The sequence below is a fragment of the Choloepus didactylus genome, chromosome 19, assembly GCF_015220235.1.
Source record: "Choloepus didactylus isolate mChoDid1 chromosome 19, mChoDid1.pri, whole genome shotgun sequence".
NCBI classification, from domain to species: Eukaryota; Metazoa; Chordata; class Mammalia; order Pilosa; family Megalonychidae; genus Choloepus; species Choloepus didactylus.
In genome coordinates, this window is record NC_051325.1 from 64,684,339 (window position 1) to 64,709,968 (window position 25,630).

Genomic DNA, 25,630 nt, shown 5'->3' on the forward strand with positions numbered 1-25,630 from the left:
CCCCCTCCGCCTCCACGAGCAGGGCCCAGGAGCCGGGGTTCAGCACGAAGGGCTCGCCGAAGCCCCTCTGTGGCACCGTGACGAAGGCGGGCTCCGCGCTGGGGGGGAGGACCACCGGCTGGCTCTGCTCCGTGCCTGCGGGGGACGGGGCGCTGAGGGGCCAGGGAAGGCGGGTGGGCAGAGGGTGGGAGTGCGGGGCTGTGGGGGGCAGTGGGGACAGGCTGGGGGCTGTGGGGGGCCGTGGGGGGCAGCGGGGACAGGCTGGGGGCTGGGGGGGGCAGCAGGGGACAGCGGGGACAGGCTGGGGGGCTGTGGAGGGCAGCGGGGACAGGCTGGGGGCTGTGGGGGGCAGCAGGGGACAGCGGGGACAGGCTGGGGGGCTGTGGGGGGCAGCGGGGACAGGCTGGGGGCTTTGGGGGGCCGTGGGGGGCAGCGGGGACAGGCTGGGGGCTGTGGGGGGCAGCGGGGGGCAGCGGGGACAGGCTGGGGGGCTGGGGGGCTGTGGGGGGCAGCGGGGACAGGCTGGGGGGCTGTGGGGGGCACCGGGGGGCAGCGGGGGCGGGCCGGGGCACTGGCCGGGGCACTCACAGTTGGCGCAGGTGGCAAACCTGCCGTCCTCCCGCACGGACACGCGCCCGCTCACGCGCGAGGGGCTGCGGTTGACGTACCGGAGGACGAGCCGGAAGAGGTCGGGGGAGGTGACGTTCAGCTGCGCCGAGACCCTGGGCTGGGCGGGGGGGACCCGGTTTGCTCCTCCGGCCCCCCCGGCGCGGCCCCCCAGCTGCCCCCGCCCCGCGGCCCCGCACCTGGACGGCGCTCATCTGCGCGTAGCCCCTCCAGCTGAAGCTCTCGAACTCCAGGGGGTTGAAGCCGAAGCGCACGGCGCGGCCCTCGGGCGTGGCCGCCTCCTCCAGCTCCAGGCGCAGGTGGTGCATGTCCGGGAGGAAGTGGTCCTGCGCCGGCCTGGCCGGGGAGGGACGAGGGGGTCACGGCCTGGTCCCGGCCGGGTGGGCAGACGAGGATTGCCGGGGAGCCGCCGGGGGGTCCGGGGGGCCGGGGGAGGGGCGCTCACTCCTGGCAGGTGGGGCCGCGGGTGTGGGGGCGGCAGCGGCAGGTGCCCGTCCTCGGCTCGCAGCCCTGGCCCAGGGCGCCCCCGACGTCGCAGCGACAGCCTGCAGGGGACGAGGGGGTCGGACGCTGACGGCACCGCCCGGCTGCCCAGCCCCCCACCTCCAGTGCTGCACCCCAGGACCCCACTCGTCCCCCTCTGGCCTGCTCTGTCCCTCCCAGCCTGGTGCCCTGTCCAGACGCCACCACCACAGCGGAGAAGCTGCCTTCCTTCTCCCACTGGACTCCAGGGCTGGGGCTGAGTAGGGGTGTCTGCCCGGGTGTGGGGTGGGCAGAGGAGGGCCGAGGACCACCCACCACCCACCACCCACCGAGGGAGGACATGGTGCCCCCGCCCCAACTCCCAGCACCGCATCCAGAAACAGCTTGACAGGGCCATGCCAAGCCCGGGCCCCGGGCCAGGTCCCTGCCCACCTGCCCTGCCCTGGGCTCAGCTCCAGAGGCCCGAGGGAGGGGGTCAGAGGGCTGAGCAAGGGGCACTTACTGTGGCAGCCGAAGTAGTCGGCCTGGTCCAGCCCGAAGAAGCCGTCCCTGCAGGCCGCACAGGCCCGGCCGCACACGTGGGGTTTGCAGAAGCACTGGCCAGAGCCCTGCACAGAGGGAGAAGGTGGGAGCCGGCCGTGCAGGGGGCCGTCCCCCACCCCACCCCAACCCCGTGGACCCCACTCACCTGCTGGCACTCACTCATACCACCCAGTGTGCCCCGGGGGTCGCAGCTGCAGCCTGGGGAGGGGGCAGAGTCGGCCTCAGGGATGGGGCAGGGCAGGGGGCAGGGGCTAGACCCCATCCTCAACCAGGAGTTTATACAGAGAAGCCTTCACCTCCAGCTTCCCCCAGTCCCACTCTGGGAAGACTCACGGGTACAGCCCTCAGGGTTGCTTGGGTTCAGTCCCCAGAACCCGGGTTTGCAGCGATCACAGCTCAGCCCCTCCACATGAGCCCGGCACGTACAGGGAGCATTTGCCTGGAAGAGGATGAGACAGAGGGTCAAAGTGGCTCCCTGCCCTCCCACACATCCACCTGGGCTGGGCTGAGGACCAGCCTAAGATGCAAAGGTGCCTGGAGGTTGTCATGGATACGGGGCTTTTGGACCAGACCCTGCCACCCCGACTCCACGGGCAGACCTGGGCTCACCTCAGGGGGGGCAGGGTCAGCCAGGGCCAGGCCCGCGGGGTGGCAGGAGCCAGCTGTGGAGACACAGGGCCAAGGTCGTTCTTGGCGGCTGACCCAACCAGAACCCCACGGCCCAGGTGAGCCAGCGCACACGCCCCCCACACGTGGCAACACGCACAGAGACATGTGGCTCCTGTGATGAGGACACGTGCCCCCCCCAGAGCATGTGTGTGAACGTTTGAATGCACACAGCACACAAACACAGGTGAACATGCACCACCCACAGCCACGTGGGCACACACGTGAACAGCACACACACATGCACCCAACCCGTGACACAAGGCACACAGCACACGGGTACACATGCACAGCCCATGACCACACACATGCACGCACACCCCACACACGCTGGCAGTCTGCCTGCTGGCGCTGGCCTCACCCTCACAGCTGGGGAAGTTGTAGGCTCCAGGCACACACGCGTCACACCGCAGGCCCGTCACGTGGGGCCGGCAGCTGCACTGTCCGCTTTGAGGGTCACAGGCCGCGTGGAGGGAGCCGTCAGCAGAGCAGTGGCAGGCTGTGGGAGGGTAGGGCGGTGGGCGACCAGGTGGGCATGTGGGAGGAGGGCAGGGTGGCGGGCATGCAGGGGCATTGGGCAGGGGGCATGCGGGGGCATTGGGCAGGGGGCATACGGGGGCATCGGGCAGAGGACACGGGACACTGGGCAGGGGGCACACGGGGCATCGGGCAGGGGGCACGCGGGGTATCGGGCAGGGGGCACACGGGGCATCAGGCAGGGGCATGCAGGGGCCATGTGGGAGGCATCCTCCCTCGCCCTCCTCCGCCCACTCACAGACGCAGTCGGGGAAGCCGTGGAAGCCGGGGGCACACTCCTGGCAGGTGGGGCCCGCGTAGCTGGGGCGGCAGTGGCACAGCCCGCCCGCCCCGCAGACCTGGTCCAGGGCTCCACTGGGGTCGCAGGTGCAGGCTGCAGGGCACGGCGGGATTGGGTTGTGGGCACCCTGTGGGGCCCAGCCCCTGCCCGCTGCCCCCACCTGCTGCCCCCGCTCACCATGGCAGTCGGGGTAGCCGTGGTAGCCAGGGCGGCAGCGGTCGCAGTGCGGCCCGTCGAACCCAGGCCGGCACGGGCAGCGGCCGGCCTCGTCGCAGCCTTCGGGCAGGGTCCCTGCAGGGCTGCAGCCACACACTGCAGAGCGAGGGGGCGTCACCATGACGGTCAATGTGGTGGCTATACCCCCGAGGTCCCCCCCATGCTGGGAGCCCTGACTCACAATGGCAGAGAGGGAAGTTGAAGTAGTCGGGGGCACAGCGCTCACATGCGGCCCCCGTGAAGCCCGTCCGGCACGTGCACTGGCCTGAGTCGCGGTCGCACTCGCCACTCGCCACTCCAGGGCTGGAGCACTGGCACGCTGCAGGGGGGGCGACGCGCAGGGTCAGCGGACACAGGCTGCCAGGTGCCCGGGGGGGCAGGGGAAGGCAGGGGGCGGGCAGGGGCTGGACTCACGCTGGCAGCCTGGGCCAAAGAACCCGGGGGTGCAGAGCTCACAGTGGGCGCCCTGGAAGTTGGGTTTGCACACGCAGCGTCCCAGCCGCACATCCTTCCTGCAGGCGTTGCCCTGGGTCCCAGCGGCGTTGCAGTCACAGTCTGGGGGTGGTGGGGGCGGGGGGGTGCCTCAGAGACCCACAGACCCCAACCCTCCGTGCCCAGAAAAGTCCCACTGCCCACGGCCTTGCTGCTTGCCATGTTTATGCCACACAAGCACAGAGAAAAGAGAAGGGGATGCTGGGAAGGAAGAGGCCAGTGTTTCAAGAATACGGTGCACAGCAGGACAGGACAACAATTAACACGTTCACCGGGTCATGTGTGATGTAGACACCAAGTTAACTGCAGGCGTTAATGTAACAAGAGAAAATGCAAAACCAAAATATAATGAGCCAGAAAGAAAGTTCTAGTTCCCTTATAAACAACTCTCGAGATTGGGAAGAAGGAATAAAAAGCAGAACATTTTCACGCACAAAAATTAAATGTGAATACTATTTAATTTTGGTTATCGACAGGAAATAATGGTTCGACACTTGTCAAAAATGTACGGACAACCAGTGGTCAGACCAGAATTAAGAAACAGAACTTCCAATCCAAACTGGGCAAACACCACCAGCAGCAGCAACTGAAAACCACCAACCTACCCAAACCAAAAATGAGAAACGTTGTTCAATCCAGAAATAGAAAAGGAAAAAAATAAGCAGAAAAGGAGGGGCCTGAAGGGGCCGGAGCCAGCCAACCTGTCAGCAGCCACAGTCGGGCACCACCTGGAGCCTCTTTGGTGAGAAAAAATGCCGAGGGCTCCATTTGAACCTAAAAGGAAAATCCAGTGCTGTCCTCTTGAAAGGACCAACCATGAACCAGGGCTCAGTGGAGACAGGGATGTGGGGATAGGCCGGGCAGGTGTGAACACAGGGAGGTTAGTGTAGAGACAGAGGCCCAAGTCAGGTGGAATTCAAGGCTGCTAGCACCTGCGGAGACACAGAGGGACATTACGTGTTCAGAAAATGAAGACTTGTCCAAGAGATGTAGCAGGTGGGAACCTCCAAGCGCAGATGTGGTTGCAAGGTGTCGAAAGCCAAAGCTATGCAAACTGCGAAGGAATTTGGCAAAATCATAGCCACAGAATGAAAAACTGAATACACTGTTCTCTGAAAGTTAGAGCTCAGAGACAAGATTGAAGTGAGGACAGAGTGAATTAACTAACAATTAACAAGCTTGCATTAGTGGATACATAGAAACCTGGACCCAAGAGAGGACATGCTTCTTGTCAAATGATCATGAAACAATATAAAATTGATCACATTCTAGGTGGGCGACAAAGAAAACCTGCAATTCCCAAACAAAAAGCAGAAATCATCAGGCTGCAAAATCTGACCACAATGAAGTAAGAGTAGAACTCATGAACCACCACAAAGGGCAGAAAATAAATCTGACCACCTGGAATTTATAAACATTTTTCTAAACAACTTGTGTCAAAGAGAAAAAAAGTGAAATGACAGACTGTTTAGAAATGAGTGATACTGAGAATGTGGCATAACAAACCCCATGGGATGCATCTACCCAAGGCTACACTCTGAGGAAAATTCATAGCTTTAAACCAGGGTCTCTCCAACCGGCACTGCCAACATTTTGGACTGGACAAGACTCTGTGGCGGGGTCTTTGGTGCCTTGTAGGACGTTTAGCAGCACCCCTGGCCTCTCCTGGGGATGCCAGCACTGCCTCCCTGGTAGTAACAGCCAAAAATGCCTCCAGACATTGCCAAATGTAAGGGCCACTACTTTAAAACTTTTTGCTGATAATAAAGAGAGATTGAAAATAATAAGCTAATATTCAGAACTATAAAAACAGTAATAAATCAATAGAAAGTAAGTAGATAGAAGGAATTAAAGTTTTAGTTCAAAATTTACTCTATTAGCATGCAAAATCTCCCCCTCCAAACTAAACAAAGAAAATCCCCAGCAGATCTTATCAATAAAACCTAAAACTATACTTTTAAAATACCAGTAATTTCAATAAACCTCTGGTTGTTCTGATAAAAAGAAAAAGAAAAGAAAAATAGACAATACAAATAAAAGGAGATAAACTGTGACAATGGTAACACATTTTAAAATCCAAGTGAAATAAACTATATGCTAAGAAAACATAAATAACCAAAGTTGATGAGGCAGAAAATTTTAATAAATGCAGTAATCATCGGAAAAATTGAAACTGTAGCCCAAGTTCTTCCTTAAACTAAAAGGTATCAGGCCCCGACGGTTTTATGAGTAAGTGCTATCAAATTTAATAGATAATTCCTATAATATTTAAACTGTTCTGAAGCATAAAAGAGTATGGAACAAGTCCCAAGATGGATTACAAGACCAAACAAGCTGGCCCCAAATGCCCGTAGCTTTCAGCCAGTGTCACTTATGGCTGCAGACACCAGAAAGCGTTTATGTTCGATGACGGTCCACAGTGGGAAGGCGCTAACAGCATCCGATGGACAACGGTCGGATTAAAGGTGAAGCTCTCGAACCACAAGGGAGGATTTGGGCCTCCCCGCGGGCCCGAGCCGCAGAGGAGGCCTCTCGGTGGTCTCGGCCTGAGGCTCGTGCAGTGAGTGAAGATTTACTGGAGCACGGCCACGCCCACGGCTGAGGAACTGTGACGTGCCCACCAAGCCTGGTTTAGGACCCCTGGTTTATACCACATCCAGGAAAATAAATTCCAACAGACTAAAGACACTTAAATATACAAAAGAAAATCGTCAGGGAACCCGCAGGTATAGAGAATCCTTGGGTTTGGGGGAAGCCATGTAAATATGACCCAGTTAGAGATCAAGAAAAACAGCAGCTGATCTGCCTCCAAATCGAAAAACTGCACGTGAAAAACAGCCTCCTAAGAAATAGAGGGCAGGCGGCCGAGTGGCAGAAAAACACAGCTCATGAGAAATGAATAAAATACTTAATGTGGGAAGGACTCGACCAACGAGCAAGTGGGAAGGCAAAACTTTCAGGGAAAAGCAAGCCGAGCCTCAAAAAGGCCCAGCCCATGAGAGGAGGGTCAACTCACAACACAGCCAAAAGCGACGACGGCCCGTGGCACTTCAACAAAAACCCGTCCGCACAAAGGAAAGAGCCCTGTCAGTCGATCTGTAACAGGCACCCACTGGAGACGCGTCCGCACCCCAGAAACACGGAGCGGCCGTGCCCCTATGGGCGTGCCCTGCCACCCCCACGACAAGGACGCTTGCTCTCGGCAGCACCGAGGGTGCACAGAAGGGTCCGTCTTGCTGGGAAAGCAACTCAGGCACCCAAAGACGCCTCACGAACGTGCGCCCGGTAACCCAGCACCTTCCTCTAGGAAAGAGTCCTACGGGAGTAAGGACCGCAAAGTAACCGTGAGGATGTAGCGTTATTTTTTAAAAATTGGCAAGACCTCAATCCCAATAGCTGGAAGTTGGTTAAATAAATGCCACCTCCGTCTAACGTAGACTGTGAAACAACACGCTTACGGGATTCGTGCGCACAAATCCAACCTTGTGAAAACTCAAGCGTAGGTGCATGTCTGTAAAGTCCCAGACGCGCAGAGAGGAGGTAGCTGCAGGGGCTGCAGTTCTAGGCAACCTTCTCTTCCCCTTTACGCTACCAGAGCCGCGAAGGTTTGCTCACGCGCATATGTGTTGTTTGCGTAAAAGAAATGAGCCCCAAATGGGGCACCAAAGACACAAGCCCTGCCTCCCTGGGGGCCTTCCCATGGGGGTGTGACGTGGCCCCTCCCTCCGGCCCAGAGCACCCACACAGGCAGGGCAGGATGGGGCCCCCGGGGCACCATGGGGTGGTGGAGAAGCCTGGGGACCCCGGGGGGACTCACTAACGATCTGTCCAGCCGGCAGCACCTGCTCCCCAGTGTCGTTGGCGATCAAGGACACGGCTGCAGGGAAGACGCCGCGGGTCGGCTGGGTCAGGCCGGACGAAGGGGTGCTGGGGTCCCTCCCCGCCCGCCCTGGGCCTCCCGGCACTCACGGAGGCAGCGCGGGAAGCCGGCGAAGCCCTCGGCGCAGGCCGTGCAGCGCTCCCCGGTGAAGCCGGGGCGGCAGTAGCAGCGGCCGGTGAGATCCTCGCACGTCCCGTCCGTGAAGTCCGAGTCGCAGTCGCAGCCTGTGGGGGACCGGGGAGCCGTGAGGTCCCGGAGGCCCCAGGTCGGGGGGAGGGCGGGGCATGCCCCACCCGGGCGGGCCCCACTCACGGCGGCAGACATGGGGGGAATCGAGGGCGTGATCCGGGGCGCGGTAGAAGCCAGGCAGGCAGCGCTCACAGTTGACGCCGGTGGTGTGGTGCTGGGGCAGCCGGGGGCACGGTCCAGGACGGTCCCGCGGCCACGCCCCACCTCAGGGTCACCCCCACACCTGACCCCCTCCCGCTAGACCCGCCCATCTCCAAGAGCCGCCTCGGCCTCGCCCGAGCCCCCCGCCGCACGCCTGGCACCCCCCACCTGGCACTCAATGCACACGCCCCCGCCCTGGTAGACGAGGTCCTGGTTCTGGCTGGCGTTCCGCCGGTCCACCTCGGCGTCGTAGTAGCAGTCGTGGGCATGGCCGTGGCAGTTACAGGCTGCGGAGGGGCCCGGCCATCAGCCACGGCCTCTGTGACCCTGGGCCCACCCCGCTGGGCCCCCCAGGACTTGCGGCACTTTCTCCACCATGACCCACATCCCACAGGTGACCCCAGATGTGTGAGAGTGTGTGTGTGAGCGTGAGAGCATGTGTGTGAGCATGTGTGCGCATGGGCGTGTGTGAGCATGTGCATGTGTGCATGCACATAAGCACGTGTGTGAGCGTGTGAGCAGTCAGTGTGTGTGCGTGAGCATGTGTGAGTGTGAGCACGTGCATGTGAGCATGTGTGAGCATGTGTGAGAGCATGTGTGCGCATGAGCATGTGTGCATGTGAGCATGTGAGAGCATGTGCATGTGTGCATGCAAATAAACACGTGTGAGCGTGTGAGCGTTGTCAGTGTGTTTGCATGAGCATTGTGTGAGTATGTGAGCATGTGCATGTGAGCATGTGTGAGCATTGTGAGAGCGTGTGCATGTGAGCATGAGCACTGCATGTGAGCATATGCATGTGTGCGTGCATGTGAGCATGTATGTGTGTGAGCGTTGTGTGTGTGTGCGTGAGCATGTGTGAGCGTGTGAGCACGTGCATGTGAGCATGTGTGAGCATTGTGAGAGCATGTGTGCGCATGAGCGTGTGTGCATGTGAGTGTGAGCACGTGCATGTTAGCACGTATGTGTATGAGCGTGTGAGCATTCTCAGTGTGCGTGTGTGAGCAGGTGTGTGAGTGTGTGCATCTGAGTATGTGTGTGAGCATGTGTGTGTGTGTGTGCATGTGCGTCTGTGGGTGGTGGCGAGGACACTCACGCTGGCACTCGTGGGCGCTGTCCGGGGTGGCCGGCCTCCACGGCTGCTGGCTGAAGCCCGGGCAGCAGCGGTCGCAGGAGCCGCCGCACGTGTTGTGCTGGCAGGCACACAGCAGCCTGGGGGGACATGGCCAGGAGGCCTGAGACCCTGTGTGGCTCCCACCTGGCACAGCCGCTGGGGGCCCATCCCACCCGACCCAGGAGGCAGGGGCTGCAGACACTGGGGGGTGGCAGACCCTCAGTCCCTACCCTGACAGTCACTGTCCCGCCGTGTGGGCACTGTCCCTGGCCTCAGTTTCCCCAGATGTCAGGCAGGGAGCACCTGCTTGGGCCCAGACTCCCCAGAGCCCCAGAAGCTCTGTTCCAGCTTGGGAACGGGCACCCAGAGAGCTTCTGCCCCCCTGGACAGCAGGCGTGAGGAAATGGGCAGAGGGAGCAGGGTCTCCGGTGGCAAGAGCTATGCCCAGGCCTCGGGGAGGGTGGGCGCCAGGGAAGGGGACGGAGTGCTTGGCACAGACATGTGAGCCTGGAGCCCTGGGTCCTTTGAGATGGAGCTCTGCCCTCCCCTCCAGGACTGGACCCAAGGCCAAGCCCAGGCCTCCCCGAGCCAACCCCGAGAGGACACGTCTCCCATGTCCTCAGCCCAGTTTTGCTCAGCAGGGCAGCCCCAAGCTCAGCCAGATGCCCCCATATGCCCAGGGCACCTCCCTAGGGACAAGTGGCCAAGAGCTGCTTCCTGCTCCGGCTGGGGGCGGGCACCAGGTTGGAGTATTGGGATTGCGCCTGCAGCCCTGGAGGGCAGCTCCTGTTGGCTCCGCGGGCAGGGGGGCAGCTGGTCAGAGATGAGGACTGAGGTGGGGGCTGCCTGCTGCTCAGGATTAACCAGAACATCCATGCCAGAGCCCCACCCCTGGCACACGCGTCCTACTAGTTCGGCCAAGTCTGGAGCAGGAATTCCAGCTCTGCCCCCGGGTTCTGTTTGCTTCCTGCCCTGGCCCCAGGCCCGAGGCTGCAGGGTTGTCCGTCTCCTGAGCCAAGCCCCAGAAGCAGGTCCACACGGAAGATGAGAGATCCAGAGCCTGAAACCCCCAAGCTCAGCCCCACCCCAGACACAGGTCCCCAGGACCTCGGGAATCAGCTCTGCTTCCCTCATAATCCAGGAACATCCCAGAAGAGCCACATCCTCAGTGGAAGAGGGAACTGGGAGCTAACCTGCCCACCTGCACAGGTGACCAAGGAAGCCCATGTGTTTGCACCCCGGCTCTAGCCTCTGCAGCTGAGTACCTGTGTCTGCTGTTTGCTTTTTCAGTAATCAACATGGTCAAATCAATGTAAAAAGTGGGCCAGGCTGGGGATACCAGGGGGTGCCCGGCTAAAACTCTCACAAAACAACTCCAGAGGGATTCTTCCCAGCCAGGCCACCTGAGAATCATGGAGACAAAGCCATGCTAAGAAAGAGCTTGCGAGGAGACAGGGCAGCAGGATCAGTGGAATAGACCCCAAGACTGATGGAGCAATCTAGTAGAAACTGTAAAGTATAGATACAAGCAAAGAAAGCTAAGACATCATTAAAAACACCACACTATGAAAAAACAGGCGGATGTGAAAAAAGAATGAAGCAGAACTTCCATAAGTGAAAAATAAAATTACTGAAGTGAAAGACGCAATGAAGGGGTTAAGTAGTAGGCTGGACGAGGCTGCAGAGAGACTCAGTGAATTGGAAAAGGAGCTGAAGGAACTACCCAGAAGACTGAGAGCTGCAAATACGAGAAGTTATGAGACACAAAACCATAAGGAGCTCCTATCTTTGTCTAGTGGGAATTCCAGGAGAGACAAGGGAATAGGGGACAGAGGAAACATCAAAGCCAATGGCCACGAATGGTGTTGAATTAACAAAGACACATTTTCTCAGATTCAAGAAGCATGATTTCTGAGCAACATAAATCAATCCACCCCTTGACACACCAGAGTAAACCTGCAGAACACCAAGGGCAAAAGGTCATAAAATCATCCAGAGAGCAGGCAGACAACCTAGAGGACCCATAATTCAGCGAAAATGGATAGGTTCTTCAAAGCACTGAAAGAAATAGCTGTCGGCCAGGGATTCTAGTCAGTTCAACCATCATTCAAGGGGGACAAAGCAGAGTCATTTTCAGCAATTAACAACCGATCCTTGTGGAAAAGACAACCAAAGGATGCAACTCAGGAAGAAGGAAACAGGGCCCCGAGGGATGCAGAGAAAAGAAACGATGGAGAACAAAGAACTGGAGAAAGCAGCAGGTGACTTTCTGGGGACTGGAGATGACACCAAACCACAGCATAGAAACAGCAGGTGGGTGGGAGTCAAAGTGTTCTAAGGCCCTGTGTCATCCAGAAGATTCTCGCACAGCTGATTACATTTGGATTTGGTTACAACAAGAGCACAGACAAGGGCAAAGTACCCCTGTCAAAAAGTAAGCCCAAGTACTACAATAAATAGAACTAGAAAAGAAATTTAGCAGTAGAAACAAAACATATAACTCAAATAAAAAAAAGGGAAGCGTGAACCTGAGGGTTCAGTACGGAGCTCAGCAGGCAGGAAGCACTCAAAATGGTGGTGGTGGCGGCACCAAGCAGCAGTGGGTGAGGTTGGCTGGTGGAGGTGATGGTTGTGATGGTGGCAGAGGTGGAGGTGGTGGTGGAGGTGGTGATGGAGGTGGTGGTTGAAGGCTGGTGGTAGAGATGATGGTGAAGATGGTGGTGGTGGTGATGCTGGTGATGGTGGTAATGGAGGTGGTGCTGATGGTGGTGGTGGTGTTGGTGGTGTTGGTGGTGATGATGGTGGTGATGGTGATGGTGGTGGTGGTGGAGGTAGTGGTGGTGGAGATGATGGTGGAGATGGTGGAGATGGTAATGGTGGTGGTGGTGATACTGGTGATGGTGGTAATGGAGATGGTGGTGACGGTGGACGTGGGGCTGACGGCAGTGATACTGGCAGTACTGGTTGTGATGGTAAAGTGGTCAAAGTGGACAGTAAAGTGTGACCAGAGGCAGAGGTGACGGGTGCAAGGGGCAGGGGGGCTGGCTGATGTTTCGGGGTGCAGGCTGTGATGGGGGCACTGGGTTGTGGTGCTGGGAAGATGCCCATCCCTCCCCCCGCCCCCGCAGACAGGATGAGCTCGGGTGGGTCAGGTGGGTGGCGCCGCCTGTCCCAGCAGGGAGGGCAGGCCCAGCTCCCGGCTCCGAGACCCTCCTCTCCTCTGAGGCCAGCGTGGCCGCCACCCAGCTCCCTCCCAGCCGTCTCCTGTGCTGCCACTTGACATTTAATTTCCCAGGTCCCTGAGCTGTGCTTGGGCCCAGCAGCCTGCAGGTGGAGGTGCCCTGGGCCGTGGTCCCCCAGCTTGGATGACCGAGCCTACCCCTCCTTCAGACCCACTGGCCACGTCTGAAGAGATCTGGGGTTCACTGTTGGCTCTACTCTGACCCTGAGAATGGGGGTGAGGAGCTGGGGCAAGCAGGCCAGCTCCCCACTGAAGTGCTTGTGGTGTTTGAAGAGGGTGCTCTGGGAGCCTGTACCGGTTTGTATATATTATGTCCCCCAGAAAAAGTCATGTTCTTTGATGTAATCTTGTGGGGGCAGATATATTAGTGTTGATTAGGTTGGAACCTATTGATTGAGGTTTCCATGGAGATGTGACTCAACCAACTGTGGGCGAGACCTCTGACTGGATAATTTCCATGGGAGTGTCACCCCACCCATTCAGGGTGGGTCCGACTTAAATCACTGGAGCCATATAAAAAGCTGACGAACAGAAGGATCTCAGAGCAGCTGTGAGTGACATTTTGGAGAGCAACTGAGAGTGACATTTTGAAGAGGAGCTGCAGCTAAGAGAAGACAAAATGCCCCAAGAGCAACATTTTGAAGAACGCCATTTTGAAATGTAACCTGGGAGCAAGCAGACACCAGCCACGTGCCTTTCCAGCTAACAGAGGTTTTCAGACACCAATGGCCGTCCTTCAGGGAGGTACCCACCTTGGAGACTTTATAGCCTTAAGAATGTAACTTTGTAAGCAAATAAAGCCCCTTTATAAAAGCCAATCCATTTCTGGTGTTTTTGCAAAACAGTGCCCATCAGGGGCCCCCGTCTCAGGGCCTGCCATGCCTCCCACCGGCACCTTCTGTCCAGCCCTGAATCCCTTCATCCCTCGCACAGCGCTCAGCCCTGCTGGGGCCACCACTGATCACTGGGTTGCCTGTTTCCGGGCTGTGTCCCCAGAACAGGTGCTCGGGGCTGGGCAGGGCCCCACCCGTATCCCCAGTGCTGGGATCCAAGCCCAGTGTGTGGCAGATGCCAGCACACAGCTGTCACCGGGATGAATGAAGGAATTAAGGGGAGAGAGCCCCAGCCCCAGGCTGGGCAGTGGAGCAGGGCCTGCTGACCATCGGAGAGGGCTCGCTGCCTGGCTCAGGGCGCCTGAGTCACCGGGGCCTGTCCTCGGAGCAGAACGTCTGCCGGCAGCTTGTGGCAGGCGTGTCCCTGGGACCCCCTTACGGACAGATGGGGGGGGACCCAGGAAGCACACAGGGGTGGGGATGCCATGGCGCCAAGTGGGGTTCCAGGAGGTGGAACATGTTCAGACTGGGGTCCCTGCTGTGGGTCTGGGGGCCAAGTGGGGGCAGGGGCAGCTGGAACCACCACAGCAGCAGACGGCCCTGCCCCGGCCGGGTGCCCAGGCAAGGGGGCCGCACCTGGCCTGCACCCCACTCCCAGCCCCTGTGCTGACCTCACGATGCAGGCAGGGAAACTGAGGCCCGTGGGGGGTGGTCAGTGCGGGTCATGTGGGGAGCCTGGGACACGGTGGATGGCGGGGCCGGGCAGGCCTCACCTGTAGGGGTCCGTGGGGTCTTTGGCGTCACAGACGTCGGCGTGGCCGTGGCAGACGCAGCGGCCCCCGATGCTGATGTCCTTGATGCTGTAATAATACTGCGGCGACGGGCGTGAGCGCCAGGGCACCCGCCCGGCCCCTGCCCCCGCCCGGCCCCCGCCCCCGCCCCGGCTCACCCTGCGCGTGACCGTGGGGTCCCGCAGCGCCTTGCCCATGAGGTGGCCCAGCAGGGTGTTGGTGCGCAGGAAGCGCAGGCGGATGTTGGTGGCCTTGGTGAAGTCGCGCAGCAGCGGCGAGTAGGAGAAGTTCCTGGCCCCCGGACGCCCGTTCACCAGCGACACCACGATCTGCGGGCGGCAGGCGCCGGGTGAGGCCGCGGACCCCGCCACCCCCTGCGGCCCCCACCGTCCCCCGCCACCCCCATGACCTCCCGTCGCCATCTCCCGCCGCACCTCGCCGTTCTCCAGCGGCACGATGCGCGAGTAGTCGGTGGCGCAGATGACATCGTCGTCCCGCACGATGCGCTCCAGCGTCCGCGGCCCGAAGCGCTCCAGGCAGTCCCTCTTGGAGGCTGGGGCAGCGGGGCCGGGACGTGAGGCGCCCGGGAGGGGAGGGCGCGGCCCCGAGGGGTCCCCGAGTCGCAAAGGTCCGGAGCCCTGGGAACCTCGTCACTGCGAGGGGTGGGGGCACTGTCCCCTCCCAGCCCGCTGCCCCCGGCCACCCGGCCACCCCGGCCAGGCAGAGGTGACAGCACGTCACGCTGGGCAGCGAGGGGCAGGCAGGACCCGGCCCCACCACGTCCACCCGACGCTGGGCGCCGTCCCACATGGCGGTTCATTGGATTTTACTGGAGAAAGACGGGGGAGCTCGACTGGGACGGGGCCACAGCTGCTCAGGAGGACAGGGCAGGACCCAGCCCCCCAGGGGACACGCCCACCTGCCCCCCAACCCTCGCTGAGCCCTTCCCTCTCCCTGCAGCACCCGCAGAGACCAAGCGCCCCCTCCCTTGGCCCCTCTCGGGGGACAGCTCCCCACTGCCCCTTAGAGGCCGTCCCTCCCCCATGGCCACGGGGTTTGGGGGTGCATGACTGACGCCTGCCCAACCCCAGGTGGTGGCCCGAGAGGTTCCAGGACCTGACATGCCCGACATCGTGGCCACAGCATTCCCACGCGCCTTGGGGAATGCGAGCTGGTGCGGCCCCTCGTGGGACAGGGCTGGGCACCCTGAGGCCACGAGAACGCTCAGCGCTGACCCCTCCCCAGGGGCCCCCCAGCACCCCCCGGAGACTCACAGGCGAAGTACTGCCAGGGCTGGTAGGTGCGGCCGAAGTCCGTGGAGCGCTCCAGCACCCAGAGGTCCGGCCGCGGGGAGTTGGCGAACTTGACGAGCACGTAGGCCACGTGGAAGACCTGGGGAGGACAGCAGTGAGGGCCGGGGGACCCCCAGGGCCAGGCACACCGGGACCCCCACCCCGTGCAGCCAGGGCCCATGGGGAGCGTCTGTGGGCTCGCCATGGGGGCAGGTGACCCCAGGTGGCCTCGCCCCTCAGGTGGCCCGACAGTCCAGCAAAGGGCCAGGTGGGAGCCGACACGGCGAAGAACGGGTGGAAACAGGCCCTTCCCGAGGGGCTCCCAGGCCTGGCGGCCCCCTCCGCTACTCCCCGCCCCTCAGGAGCCCGTGGGGCCTGCTGGGGCCAGGGCGGGCGGCAGGCTCGGAGCAGCCTCTGGGGGCCCCAGCAGCAGGGCTGGGCAAGGGGTGACGGAGGGAGCCCTGCTGTCATCCCCAAAGCCGTGGGGGCCAGCCCCTCCCAGGGCAGGGCCGTGTCCCTTGCCCCTTCGCCCTCAGAGCTGACTCGGGCCCCACCCTCTTGCCCGTAGAGCAGGGGGCCCAGCCCCTCTCTCAGGCTGGAAAACGGGGAGGGCTGGGCCAGAGGACCCACAGGCCACGGAGCCAAGGCGGTGGCTTTGCGGTGGCCCCGGGCTCATCTGGGCAGCAGCCGGCTGAGGGGAGGGGGAGCTGCTCCTCCAGCGGCACCTGGAGCCCCCGAGCCCCTGCCCTGGGTGGCCCACCCACCCGCCCGTGTGTCCTCTCCCTGCTTCCTCCCTGAATCCTGCCTGACCTCGGGACCAGGGCGGCCATAGCCTCCTCGTCTCTTCCTGGCTGGAAGGTGGGCTCCTGTGCCTGGGCTGCCGTGGGGGACCCCCTGCTTGGCAGGCCCCCCCCCACTGCCTTGGAGTCCCCAGCCCACCCAACACAGCCCTCACAGGAAGCTTTCGACACCTCCTCTGGGAAGCCCTCCCTGGCTGTGGCCCACCCTGGCCCTCGGGGTCCCCTCTCTGAGTCCTGGTGCCCCTGTTCCAGGATGCCAGTCCCTGGTTCACCTGTGCCCTCCTACCTCCCCTCGTCACCCCACACGCCTCACTGTGCCCCCACCGGGCCCCCAGGGCCTTGCCATCTGGGGCACACAACAAATGCTCATTGCCCCACGGTAAACTGAGGGAGCGGCCCCTGGGCCCAGCAGGTACATGGTGGGGGGGATTTTCCCTTTGGAAGGAGCTGCCCCAAGGGCCTGGCGATGATGAGGAGGGTACAGAAGGCGCACAGGACACGGGAGGAAGGAGTGGACGGGGCGGCACGGAGAGCCTCGGAAACGCTGAGCGGGTGGAGAAGCCAGGTGGTCGGACGCTTAGGAGAACCATCCAGAACAAGCCAGTTCAGGGGGGGAACAGGGCAGAGGTCGCTGGGCCAGGGTGGGGGTCGTGCTTCATGCGTTTGGGGTTCTGTGGGGGTCGGCCGTGCCACGCTGCAAATGTGATCGATGCTGCCGAATCCCACACTTGCAGGCGGGAAAGCGGCAGGCTGGGCGGCACAGACACCACCGAAAACAGAATTACAGCAGCTGGCGGGGCCCTTCTGGGGTGGGGGCTGGAGCACTTGCTGCGAAAGTTCCCCCATTCAACTTCCGGGGGCTTCAGCAGGTCCCAGCAGGGCTGGGGACTGTGGCCCCATCAGTACCAGAGCACAGAGCCCACCCAGAGCCGCCCGGGCGGCCGGGCAGCAAACGCCTGTCCAGCCTGGTGGCCGGGCCGAGGGCTGGACTGGGCAAGAGGGGCGGCCCAGGGAGCTCCAGAAGGGCAGGTGCATGGCCAGACCACCCCCCAAAGGCCAGAAGCCCCCCACCGCGAGGGACGCACAGGTTGCCTGGTGGGCGCAGTCTGATGGGGCAGCCCGGCCCCACGCAGGCTCAGGGGGTGGGGGTGGGGGTCAGCTCACACTCGGGGGGCTGTGCTCACCCTGGGACCGTCAGACTCACTCTGGTGTCCCCTGCACCCACTCCCAGGTTCGGCCCCCCCACTGCAGCCGACAATGTGGTGGTGGGAGGGGGACTGGTTTCCAGGACTGGCCCCTGAGCCTCTCAGTGCTACATGGCAGGAGGACCAGACTGGGGAGCAGCCCTGCCCCCCAGTAACACTCAGCCCCGGAAGCGTGGGGTGAAGGGGCCGACGGGGGAGAGGCAGGGGGCTCTGGGCGGAGACGGTGTCTGGGTTCCAAGGAGACCAGGCAGCGAGGATGGAGGTACCCCCAACGTGCAGGGGGAGAGCCAGGGGGTGGGAGGCAGTGGGGGAGGGCTGGGCGGTCAGGGGCACCCCCAGTGTGCAGGCGGAGGACTGGACTCAGAGCACATGCAGAGGCAGCCCCCTCCACAGTGGGACCCCTGCCCCCCCACGGAGGGTCCTCACCCCCTATGCTGGGGCGGCCTAGGACCTGCACCCACAGAGAGGAGCCCACGGCCACCCCCACCCCCCGCAGGGTCAGTGGAGCCTGGAAAGCGCCGCGGGTGGCCTCTGGGGGCCTGAGCTACCCGCACCCAACGGCAAACACCGAATGGGGGTGCAGTGAGGACCAGCCCTTCCTGCTCACAGGCGTATCCCAGATTGGCTTGGAACCGTCTGCCCAGCCTCCAGGGGCGACGTCACGCCCCAGGGCCACCCCCTCCCAGCGGGGCCTTGATGCTTCTCTGGAGGATTTTCTCTCTGGCAGGCGCTGCCCCGGCTGGCCTGGGAGCCCCCCAGGAGCCCCCCGGGAGCCCCCCGAGGCCACCCAGGCCCCTGCCTGCCAGAACCCCGAGACCGGCCTGTGTGGAGTCCTGCCCTTCCGGAAGGCCTGGCTTTCATGCGGACAGCCCAAGCTGGAGCCAGCGGCCTTCCCAGGGGTGGGGGCTACTCACCAGCTGCCAGGCTCTGAGGCCATCTCCCGCTTCCCCATGGGGGTGCCCAGCAGGAGACGGGGTGAGCCTCCGCGGGCTCTGGCCCCACACTCGGCCTGACCCTAACCCACGAGTGTCCAGGAAGCCCCGAGAGCCCCAACGACGGCCAGTGTGTCGGGGTGGGGGGCGGGGGGGTGCGGAACCCCAGCACGTGAACAGACCTGGGCTGCTCCGGGAGGGAGGCCCCGAGCTGCACGGAAGCCTCCGGGGGATAAAGGGACCCCGGGGCCCGCCCCCGCCTTTCCCTGAGCCGCCGTCCCCCTGCCCCCCACCCTGGCTGCGCCCCCCACGGCCCCTCGCCCCGCCCTGTCCCCGCCAGCTGCTCGCATTTTTCCCAGCTGAAGGCACTTGCACAAATGTTGACTCGAAGCCACTGATCAAGCAGCACGAGGGGAGAACGGAAACTTCCGGCCCCACGTCAGGCCCCTGGGATGCGCTTAGATCCCAACTCGTCCATCTGTCCACCCCAGCGTGTCTGTCAGACGGGGGCCCCGGACAGCTGCCCGCGAGGCGTGCGGAGGGAGCGAGGGCCCACCAGGTCCTGGCCCCCCAGGGCCTCGCCGGCCGCCCCTGGCACCACGCGGGGCCGGCGCACCCCCACCCTGCCCGCCAGGCCCGGCCGCCAGCGTGGCACTGACCTCTCCCACCACACAGTTCTGCGCAGAAGGAAAAAACTTCTTTTAAAGCAAAAGCCAAACAAAAGCCACCCCCACCCGGGTTATTTTTAAAAATCTGGCTATTTTGGGCCGGGCACATCTCCAGGACAGCAGCCTGACCCGGCTCTCGGCCACCGCATCCCGACCCCCAACCCCAGCCTGGCCAGGAGGGGGACCTGCCATGGGGGATCTGCCCCCCGTGACCCACCTGACGGGTCGGCAAGTCCTGGGCCGGGGAGCTGGGGGCAGGGCTGGGCCAGGGCAGGGTGCGGGGTGCCGGGGCGGATTTGCAGGCTCCCCTGGCCGGGTGGCCCTGGGGCAGTCACTCCCTGCCTGGCACGGGTCGGGGGAGGGCACAGTAACAGGTGCCCGGGGGGTCGGGGGGTGGCCCTTCCGTGAGGGCGTGGCGCTCGCAACCCTGGAAAGGTGAGGCTGCCTGTCCCTGGAGGCCGTTGAGCAGGAGCAGCAGCCCCTGGGCAGTCACTACAGGGGGTCACACCACCCCGCAAAGCCACCCCTCAGGCTCAGGAGGCAAAGGTGGGGGGAGGCGGGCACAGGGGGGCCCTGCGGGGACAGCTTGGGTCCGGACGACACGTGAGGACCAGAGGAAACTGGAGTCCGCAGATGTCGCCGCTGGCTGGGCCTCCACACCATCCCCACTCCCCAGCTCTGACCTGGCCGTCTTGGGGTGGGGAAACTGAGGCCAGGCCCAGGTGCTGGCTGCCCCCTGCGTCCTGGAGGATGAGAGGTCCGTGGTGGGCCCTGCGGCCCAGCCCCCAGCCCCCAGGCAGCGTGACTCATGGGGCAGACCGTGACTCAGCCACACCCGCAGGAAGGGCCCGGTGCCAACTCTCAGGGCCAGGCTGGGGTCCCGGCCGGTGGCCAGGCTGGAGGCAGGAAGCCCTTCCTGGACCCAGGCGTCCAGGCACACTCCCTGGCCCTCCCCCAGACCACACACTGAGGACCCCCAGGCTCCCCAGCTCCAGGCTCTGCCCACACCCACACCACATTGAGTCTGGCCCCCCAGCCTCTGCCCACACCCCCACATCTGCAAACCTGGATAACAGGCATCCCCCAGGGAGGCAGGGCCAGCGGAGAAGGCATGTCCACTCCCACTCCCCCACTGGGTAAATAAGCGTGGCCCGTCCACCCAACAGGAGCAGACTGAAAACAATTCAGGGCCCCGCACAGCCCCGGCCCCAAGACAGATGGTGAAGTGGAAAAAGCCAGGTGCCCCAGCCCACTGCTGGGGAAGAAAAATAAAAACATGGAACACAGAGGTCAGGGGTCACAGGGAACCAACCCATAGGGGCCAGAGTGACGGGAACTTTCAGAGAGTGGGCAGGTATGGAAGGGCTCCTGATGGGTGTATAGGAGTTCACCCGCTGGGAGAGGGGGCAAACGTCCAAGGGCTCCAGCACCTCATGGACTGGGCCTGGGATGGACTCAGTAACCCTCAACCACCCCAGGAGCCTTGACGTGGTGGCTTTCAAGGCCCAGCCTGAGCCCAGGACTCCCATTCGCTGGCCCTCCTCCCTGCGGGCAGGACACCAGATGGTCAGCCCGGGGGCCACAGGAAGTGGCGTTTATCTCAGAGGGAGCTGTGGCCCGAAACCCAAACAGTTTAGTCTTTGCTGAGAGGATCCTTGTCGGAAACCAATGCGGTGGGGTTTGTTTAAAAGCAGATGGCAGGAGGCCCTGTGGGATCCCGGGAGAGGATGCGGGGGGCGTCTGTGTGCGCCCAGAGTGAGCAGGGAGACAGGTGTGCCGGGACAGCCGAGTGCCGCTGCCGAGGGTGAGCGTGGGCAGCAGCAGGATGGCAGGGCCGGGGCAGCAACGAACCCCAGATGCGCCCCCAAACCCATGTCCTGCTCGGAGCGGTGGGACACGTCTGACAATGGTGTTGTGCATTTTTAGTGAAAAGCAGTGGCCGTGAGGCCTGAGAAGGGAGGGGGTGCCTGGGGCTTGGCCTCTGCTCCAGGGCTGCCCCCAGGACCCCCATGTTCCCCCAGGGGCTTGAGGTGCCCCACCCAGCCCTGCACCTGTCCCGGATGCTGGGCTCTGTAACCGGACGCTGCCCGCGGCTGTGCTTCTGGTCACCCACTCGGACGACCCTGTGACCCCCTGGGGTGCGGGCCACGGGGCCGGGAGCCCGGCCGGGCCTCAGAGCCCTGCCCTGGCCTTGTGACCGGACAGCAACGGGCTCGCGGGGTCGGGAGGCTGCTGGGAGCCCTGGAGCGGGGACAGGCTGTGTGCCCGGTGGCACGGGAATGGCCCGCAGTGGCCAGGGCTTGGGCCTCTCGCCACAGGCACGCTCTCGGTGCCCGGTACACTCGCGGAAGTGTTTGATCAGCACGAGGGGGAGCTGAGCTCCGAGAGGCAGGGGTCCCACTCCCCCAGCCAGCTGGGGCCACCCTTCCTGTGAACCTCCCCCTACCTCGGTTTCCCCATGTTCCTGGGAAGGACCCTTCTCAGCACACCCCCACTGGCAGGAGACCACGTCTGCCCCCTCCCTGCCCCCCCACCTGCTCCCACCACAAGCCACCACCACGGCACTCCACCGTCCCCCAAGGAAGGGCACAGACCCTGCCCACATCCTGCCTTTGGCCTGGAACCAACATTTCTGGCCTCACACTCGACGTGTCCACCCACCCCCTCTGCCCTCCAGCTCTGGGGCCTCCGGGCTGGGGACGAGGCCAGCTGCGCTGCCCTCCCAGCCCCACACAGGCCGGGGGGGACAAGGGGCCAAGGTGGCGCCCCCCCTCACCCCCGCCAGCTCCTTCCAGGGAGCCTGGGCAGCCCCTCAAGGGTCCCAGGGAGCCGGGTCTGGGTGAGGTCCTGGGAGAGGGGCCTGAGGCCCGCCGGAAGCTCCTGAGATAAGAACTCTGCTCAGGGAGGCCCCAGGCAGGGTCACTGCTGGGACTCCGGGAACTGCCGCCCCACATTTCCAGGCTGGAGCCTCTTCCCGGGCCCCCAGGGAAGGGGTCCTCTCCAAGGTGGCACCACCATAGCCCAAACCTGGGGCCAGTTTCCACGGCCCACCCCGTGGCTCAGAGAGCTTCGCCTGTTCCCCATCTTGTCAGGCCAGTCACGAGCGAGGGGGCAGCGGGGCTGCAGGCAACCTGGGGCTTCCCACACCCGGCCCCCAGCCTCAGTTTCTCCACTCACAAACTGGGAAGGAGACGGCTCCCCGAGGGCCCACCTGGCAGCTCCGGAGGCCGCAGGGACCAGCCCCCGCGGGGGTGCAGACCCGGGGCTGAGAGGCAGCCCCCACCCCCTCCCGGTGCCCGCGGCCCACCCTGCCCCCGTATCCCACGGTGTCCTCTCCAGATCCCAGAACAAAGCCTGCCGGGTGCCAGCCACAGGGGGCTGCCCAGACCCTCAGCCGCCCGGCAATGCCTTCCCGAGGGGGGCCCCGTCCGGGCCAGGGTGGGCACTGGGGAGCCGGGCTCTGCCCTCGCCACCCCCTTGGGCCTGGGTCTCCTGCCCGTGCCAGGGCGTGAGCTCAGAAGGGCTCGCTGTCGGGACATCCGCGGTCTGACTGGGGGCACCAGCTGCTCCCAACGCCACCCGGGCCCAAAGCCCCATCTCCCCTCTTCCTGCCCCGCGGGGCCTCCCCCGCCCCCAGCCAGCAGGGCCCTGAGGGGCTCCACCACCCAGCGGCTCGGGGAAGAGGGGACAAGCTCCTTTTCCAGACGGAAGGCAGCAAGGGCGGCCGCTCCCGGAACACTGTCGCTCAGCTCACTGAACACCAGTCCCCCCAGCGACCAGGCCGCCGCCACCCAGCGTCCAGGCACGTCCACGGGCAGCCCCTGCGTTCCCCTGCGCCCCCACTCCCACCAAGGCTGCAAGCCCCTTGCCCAAGCCAGGGCAGGTGTCCTGGTTCATTCACCTGCACGGGCAGTGAAGGGCAAACGGACGGGGGGTGGACAGTGGGTGGTGGCAGGAGGGATGAGGGTCTCCTCCCAGGCTGTCAGAGCTGGAAAGTGCTTCTTTCCCCGCATGTCCTCTTACAGCTGGGGAAACTGAGGCTTGGGGAGGGAGGATGTCCACACAGGGAAGCCCTCCCTGGCCCTGGAGCAGCCCACACAGCAACTCAGCCCGCAGACCCAGAATTCTCGCCCGTTTCACAGACGTGGAGACCGAGGCTCGGTGGGGGTCAGTGTGTCCGGCCCAAGGCTGCACCGTGCCCACCTGTCCTGCAGCCACCCTGGTGTTGCCGTGGAGACCAGAGCATCATGCATGACCCATGGGGGAGGAGAAAGGGGGCGCAGGGAGAGTCCACCAGCTCAGCACAAGCTCCCCAGGGCTCCACTCTCCACCACCCTTCCCGCACACTCCCTGCCACAGGCACCCCACAACGAGGCTGGAGAGATGGGGGGCCCCTGGGGCCGGGGGGGGTTGCCAGACTTGGTGAAGTCCCTCGAAGCTCGGCCCTGAGAGAAGGGAAGTGGGCCAGGCCCCCCCAGGACTGGGCTGGGACACATCAGGGAGGGGGGCCCTGGGCACAGCCAGAACCAGCAGGCTGGGGGTTGCTCCCCACCCCATCCCTGCCAGCAACTCCCTCCCTGCTCAGGCTGCTTCTCTAATCCATGGCCCCCCAGAAATCTCAGGCTACGGGCTGGGACTCGAGCCTGCTTCCTTTGCACCCTACGGGGCTTGCAGACCCCAGCCCCCAAGCTAGGGGTCGGTGGGCTGCTCTGTGGCCTGGGAGTGCCCCCACGCTGCACCCCATGCTGCACCCCACACCTTCCCCGCAGCGCCCACCCTTCCAGCTGCCAGGCACCCCCATGGTTCTCATCACCCCTCACGATGCCGACAGGACCCGGAGGCTCAGAAGCAAGCAGACTGGCTGGGGTCACCCAACAGGACAGGCCAGAGCGGCCTGGCCCCAGGCTGCAGCACCCACGGCCCCAGGTGAGCAGGGCCAGGGCCTGGCAGGATGGGCCCCGGGACCCCGACTCCCAGCCAGGACCCCCTGGCCCAGCCTCATCTACGGCCCTCCGCGCAGGCAGGCCCGGGTCCCTCGGGGACGTGATGCCACCTGTGTGTGAATGACCAGCCCGGGGCGCAACCGGGAGCCGCACAGCCCCCTCTAGCCGGCAAGGCCCTGGGGCGTCCAGAGCTGGCCGCAGAGACCGCACAGGTATCCCAGGAATGTCCACCTCGGATGGCCTCGGCATTCCTGCCGCCCCTCCCACACCCGCCGCGCAGAGGCCCAGCCCACCCCCACCCCCAGCCCCGGAATTCCTCCACGTCAACAGCAGGCCCCGGGGCCCCACCTCAGCCCGTGCCCTGAGCACCCTCTCCCGTCGGCCCTGCCCAGCCCTCTGTCCTGGGCTTCCCAGGGACCCCAAGAGAACAGCCCAGTGCCAGCAGGCCACCCGTGCCCACCTGCGCCCTCCTGGGATGGGCGCTCCTACCTGGCCGAGGTCCAGGGTGACGTTGACCTCGTTGTACTCCAGGCCGCGGGACAGGGGTGGGCTCTGCCACCAGCGCTCGGTGCCGTCGATGGCGTTGCTCGCAGGGTGTGCCTTGTTGCTGCTGGCGGCTGTGCAGATGTCGCAGTACTGGCCCTGCAGGGGACGGGCGTCAGGCGGGGGCCGGGGGGCCTCAGCACCCTGCCCACACCCCCGATCATCCTCCACATCTCCGGGTGCACAGCAAACACTGAGCGCCGACTGCATACTCGACCACCGGGATCGGGTCCCGAGAGGGACAGCCACAGGCAGGGCGGGAGGGAGGGGGCACCCGCTTTAGGTGGGACAATCAGGGCAGTCTCCTTGGAGGAGGTGGTGTCTAGACCAACACGGGCACGTCTGGGAGACACCACAGGCAGACAGAGGCCCAGTGAGGCAGGACCTGCCCGGAGCCCATGGCAAGGAGCCCCAGGTGGCTGGGCTGGGGACAACAGGGCAGGTGGGGTTGGATGGCACACCCCTCTCTCCCACTGCTCATCACAGGGTCCGGCTACAGTGGGGCGGGTGGGGATGGAAGGAGGCTGCGCTCTCCCCTTCCAGCCTGGGCACGCAGAGGCAGGGGGCCCAGGAACCCAGGCCCACGTCACCACCAAGCCCACAGTTGCCCAGAATTAAGTGGTTCCGGCAGCCGGTGGGGACAGGCCCGGGGTCTCCTGGCTCTGCTGCTTCTGAGCCTGGGGACGGGGCCAAGTCATGGCAGCCGCCGTACCTCAGTGTCCCTGTCCGCAGAGTGGGGGTAATGCTGCCACCTGCCCGGGATCATGCGGCTCACACTCGGCGCCTGGCAGCTGGTGACAGCCGCCTGCCGAGGGCCTGTCCTGCCTGGAGGACGCGGCTCCCGGCAGAGTACTGGCCCCCGCCCTGCAGGGACCTCTCCAGAAGGAGGGCGTGGCTGCCTGCCGGCTGGTCTGGTCAAGTAGAGGCTGTACCAGGCCTGCTCCCCAGAGGCCCCCAGACTTGCTGCCCCTGGGCACACAAGGGCTCTGATACTCATCAACTGAGGCCCAGGCAGGGAGCAGCAGGTGGGAGCAGGGGGGCTCCCCAGCTGGACCCCTAGGCGGCAGCTGCTGCGGTGGCCCCATGTCAGACCCTGCTCCTGCTCAGGGCCTTTGCACCCAAGCTGCTCCCCTAAACCCATTTCCTTTATTCGACA

At 63.7% G+C, this 25,630-nt stretch overlaps 1 protein-coding gene across 1 annotated transcript in view; it reads right to left on the reverse strand.

Annotated features, from left to right (window-relative positions):
- Window positions 1-25,630, reverse strand: part of LAMA5 (laminin subunit alpha 5) — a 26,301-nt gene extending 671 nt beyond the window's left edge. The window contains exons 1-23 of the mRNA XM_037811174.1: window positions 25,187-25,630; window positions 24,421-24,573; window positions 15,366-15,483; window positions 14,526-14,644; window positions 14,250-14,420; window positions 14,074-14,171; window positions 9,209-9,324; window positions 8,283-8,401; window positions 8,037-8,127; window positions 7,814-7,948; window positions 7,662-7,721; window positions 3,767-3,907; window positions 3,534-3,671; window positions 3,314-3,448; window positions 3,095-3,229; window positions 2,681-2,818; window positions 2,263-2,315; window positions 1,987-2,092; window positions 1,799-1,851; window positions 1,613-1,718; window positions 1,073-1,172; window positions 807-963; window positions 17-727 (exon numbers count right to left, since the gene is read on the reverse strand). Of these exons, the coding sequence (XP_037667102.1) occupies window positions 17-727; window positions 807-963; window positions 1,073-1,172; window positions 1,613-1,718; window positions 1,799-1,851; window positions 1,987-2,092; window positions 2,263-2,315; window positions 2,681-2,818; window positions 3,095-3,229; window positions 3,314-3,448; window positions 3,534-3,671; window positions 3,767-3,907; window positions 7,662-7,721; window positions 7,814-7,948; window positions 8,037-8,127; window positions 8,283-8,401; window positions 9,209-9,324; window positions 14,074-14,171; window positions 14,250-14,420; window positions 14,526-14,644; window positions 15,366-15,483; window positions 24,421-24,573; window positions 25,187-25,615 (3,582 nt within the window). The 5' untranslated portion in view covers window positions 25,616-25,630. The remainder of the gene's footprint in view (window positions 1-16; window positions 728-806; window positions 964-1,072; window positions 1,173-1,612; window positions 1,719-1,798; window positions 1,852-1,986; window positions 2,093-2,262; window positions 2,316-2,680; window positions 2,819-3,094; window positions 3,230-3,313; window positions 3,449-3,533; window positions 3,672-3,766; window positions 3,908-7,661; window positions 7,722-7,813; window positions 7,949-8,036; window positions 8,128-8,282; window positions 8,402-9,208; window positions 9,325-14,073; window positions 14,172-14,249; window positions 14,421-14,525; window positions 14,645-15,365; window positions 15,484-24,420; window positions 24,574-25,186) is intronic.